The following is a 4265-nucleotide window of genomic DNA, read 5'->3' on the forward strand; positions in this document are numbered from 1 at the left end:
GCATGGCACCTTGGGCAAGTGTCTTCTACTATAGCCTCGGGCCAACCAAAGCCTTGTGAGTGGATTTGGTAGACGGAAACTGAAGAAGCCCGTCATATATATGTATATATATGTATATATGTATGTGTGTGTCTGTGTTTGTCCCCCCAACATCGCTTGACAACCGATGGTGGTGTGTTTACGTCCCCATAACTTAGTGGTTCGGCAAAAGAGACCGATAGAATAAGTACTAGGCTTCCAAAGAATAAGTCCTGGGGTCAATTTGATTCGACTAAAGGTGGTGCTCCAGCATGGCCACAGTCAAATGACTGAAACAAGTAAAAGAGTAAAGAGTAAAGAGTATTACCTGGTAAAAGAGGAACATTAGGAAAAGCTTTCTTTTGTAGTGCAGATGCCTTTTTTAGATATTCATCAACAGTCAAAGGAAGCTGGAGATCATCTGAAGAAAATGACAGAAAATAAATGACAATCATATACAAAGGATTATATGTTTTTAGATACATCGGATGGAAATTTTTGGTATAAAAAAAAAAAAGCATAGGTTAAAAAATATACATTATTCAGTTTGGTACTTCATGCATCAATGTTTAAATTCTACTGGAATGGTCTTAAATTTTCATCAAAGTGAAATTTGAAAATAAATACAAAATATATATTGCATCAACTAAAATGATCAGGTTTTGAAAAGAGTTTTGTGCAAAAACAGAGGAAATCCTTCGATTCTTTAATAAATTGGCAAGCACCATAGAATAAGAATTAAAAGAAAAAACAAAAGGAAAAGAAATCAATACCGACTGGCAATACAGTTTTAAATCTCAGTTCAAGCTAATTTCATTAACTTTCCTCCAAAGAATTTCATTAACTTTTTCTCTAAATGTAATATTGACTACGTAAATGTAATTCATAGTGCTGATTGCACAAAAAAGCATCAAGAACATTCTGTAGAGTGGCTGGCATTAGAAAGGGCATCTAGCTGTAGAAGACATGCCAAAGCAGACATTGGAACTTGATACAACCTTGCAGCTTGCTGGATCTTGTCAAACCATCCAGCCCATGTCAGCATGGAAAACAGACAGTAAATGATGATGATGACAATCAAGATAATAGCTGCAAATTAACAGCATCATTACCATGTTCGATAAAATGCTTCATGGTATTTATACCAAATCCCTACTCTCTGAGTTCAATTTCCACTGAAGTCAGTTTTGTTTTTCATCTTCTTAGGTTTGATAACAATAAGTATCGGTCCAGAGTGGAGTGGTGGGCTAGTACAACTGTCAGAGCATCAAATAACATAACTCACGGTACCTATTCGAGATCTGTGTGTACCAAGTTCAAATCTTCCCCTCATAAAATAAAAAGGTAACACTATAAATAGGAGTAGTAAATGAGAGAGACTATCAGCAAATTTCAGCAAACCAGAGAAAACACAGTTTCTAAGATTTGATTAGAAGAGTGATTGCCATTGCCACCACCACCACCACCTCTTTCTCAATAAAGCTACTGTTATTTTATTTATTTAATAATATAAAATAGAATAAAATAAAAAGAAAGCAATCTATAACAAAGACTGAACCATGTAACTTTGGGTTGGCAGACTGCATGTATCCAACGTAACATATTCTGAATACAAGCAAAGTTGAGTTTAAGCTCTATATGTATGGACCGATCCCTTTCGATAGATTTCCCTACATCATTAACCTTCTTTGGAAATAGGTCAATATTTAAAAATTACAAAACTAATTATACTTGAAGAAAGTAGATCATGACCAAATTATAACAGTGGTTCTCTTCGAATTGTAGGTCATGACCTACATTTCAATAACTAATTTGAATATGTCTCATAATCCCAGTTACAATCATGTCTTAATTAGAAAGATATCTAAGATTTAAGTTATACTTATATTAAACATCCTCAACATCATTGCTTTTATATCCACATTTTTCTTGCTAACATGAACTGGATAAGACATTTTTTGAGGCAGTATTTTACAGCCAGAGACTCTTCTTATGATTTTTCACATTGAACTACCACTACAGGACATATTGCTATTGCAGAATATAACCCAATGTATGAATACAGGAATTAAACATGATCTTCTTCAAGTTTCAGGCTCAGATAGTGTAGTAATCAGATGGGCTTGCATAGCATTCAATGCACAATCCAGCAATCATTCAGGCTCAAAATAACACAGGGAGTGCGGAGGAAAAAAAAGGGTGAAAAAATGGTTCTAAAGGAAAGGAGGAAAATTCAGTTCAAGGAATCTTATCAACAAGCAAACAGTGGGTAGCGATTTTATTCACTACTTCAGGGAGTGATGACCCTGCCTGAGACAAGTTACGGGTTCAGCTGGCTCTGGCTGACAGTACCCGGTATGAGCTCCTATCCAGGGTTACGGAAAGGAGACAACCTTCAAAGAAATCCAGAGTGGAGCCCCGTAGGCAGTTTAGTGTTCAACTTGACACTCTTCCGGCAGCTGCTGCAACCAAGCTGGTGCCAAATGTAATGTTCTGCACTCCATTAGTCTATGTCAGCAAGGTCGAGAGAGGAATACTGATGATTGGGCTACCCAGGATTTTCTTACATCTAGCCTAGGCCTGCAGAAAACTGGAGAGGACATGAAATGTAAAAACCAGACTGGATTAGTTTATGCGCAACACCATTGTTTCCCGAGACAAAAGGATGCTAACAATATATATATATATATATATATATATATATATATAGGTACAGGTGTGGCGGTGTGGCAAGAAGCTTGCTTCCCAACCACATGGTTCCAGGTTCAGTCCCACTGTGTAACAACTTGGGCAAGTGTCTTCTACTATAACCTCGGGCTGACCAAAGCCTTGTGAGTGGATTTGATAGACAGAAACCGAAAGAAGCTCATTGTATAAATATGTGTGTGTGCATGTGTGTGTGTTTACATCTGTGTTTGTCTCCCCATCACTGGTCGACAACCAGTGTTGGTGTGCTTACATCCCTGTAACTTTGCAGTTTGGCAAAAAGACGCTGATAGAATAAGTACTAGGCTTAAAAAATAAGTCTTGAGGGTCGATTTTTGTGACTAAAATCCTTCAAGGCAGTGATCCTGCATGGCCGCAGTCAAATGACTGAAGTAAAAGAATAAAAGAATATACATATATATATACATATATATATATATATATATATATATGTATACATACATACACATGTGTGTGTATATGTCCTTATATATGTGTGTGTGTGTGAGTGACTTCCATAAGTTTCTGTTTACAAAATTTCTCTAACAAAGCACTGATCAATTTAAGGCTATGGTAGAAGACAATTACCCATAGTGGCATGCAGTGGGATCGAATCAAAAGCTGCATGGTTGTGAAATCAACAACATCCTAATGACAGAGCCATGCTAATATATTAGGAAAACATAAATCATTATTAGAAAGGCAGAAACAGGAGGAGGCTAGACTACATGGTTATGTTCCTGTAGATACTGAGTTCAAATCCAAACAGAGTTGTCTTTACCTCTCATCTATAAAATCTGTTGAGTCAAGTGAAATTGCTGTCGTGGCCGATGCCAAAACTGCCTGACTGGCACCCATGCCAGTGGCATGTAAAAAGTACCATTCGAGCATAGTCAATGCCAGTGCTGCTGAACTGGCTCCCATGCTGGTGGCACGTAAAATGCACCATTCGAGCATGGTTGATGCCAGTGCCACCTGACTGGCCCCTGTGCCGGTGGTACATAAAAAGCACCCACTACACTCTCGGAGTGGTTGGCATTAGGAAGGGCATCAAGCTGTAGAAATCTTGCCAGATCAGTTTGGAGCCTGGTGGAGCCTCCTGGCTTGCCAGTTCTCAGTCAAACCATCCAACCCATGCCAGCATGGCAAGTGGACGGTAAACGATGATGATGATGAAGTACCATTAATGCTCTGTGGCTAATTCATTCGATTAAACCCTTCCTTATAAATTTGGGTCATTGTGCCAAAGTTTAATAGCAGTATAACAAGAAAACACCATGTTGATTTGAATATTAAAAAAGTGAAGCCAAAAATAATATACAGACTTTAAGAGCCTTGGAGCTTTCACAGACTTCATGTATGAGATTTCTGTAAATTTGTTTTCCAATTACCATAAAATTGGGTTTCCTGTAAAGTTCCATACTCAATATAATTACACCAACCATATAATTGATATATGATTTTAAAGTTAATAGTAAATGAATTCAATATCCTTATATCATTTTCACTTCATGATGATTTTTCAGGTGTTTTTTTTTTTT

At 37.3% G+C, this 4265-nt stretch overlaps 1 protein-coding gene across 1 annotated transcript in view; it reads right to left on the minus strand.

Annotated features, from left to right (window-relative positions):
• Positions 1-4265, minus strand: part of LOC106877710 (pseudouridine-5'-phosphatase) — a 212391-nt gene that overhangs the window by 70637 nt on the left and 137489 nt on the right. Inside the window, exon 3 of the mRNA XM_014926666.2 lies at positions 347-439. Within this exon, the coding sequence (XP_014782152.1) occupies positions 347-439 (93 nt within the window). The remainder of the gene's footprint in view (positions 1-346; positions 440-4265) is intronic.

Source organism: Octopus bimaculoides, chromosome 3 (genome assembly GCF_001194135.2).
Source record: "Octopus bimaculoides isolate UCB-OBI-ISO-001 chromosome 3, ASM119413v2, whole genome shotgun sequence".
In the NCBI taxonomy this organism is placed as follows: domain Eukaryota; kingdom Metazoa; phylum Mollusca; class Cephalopoda; order Octopoda; family Octopodidae; genus Octopus; species Octopus bimaculoides.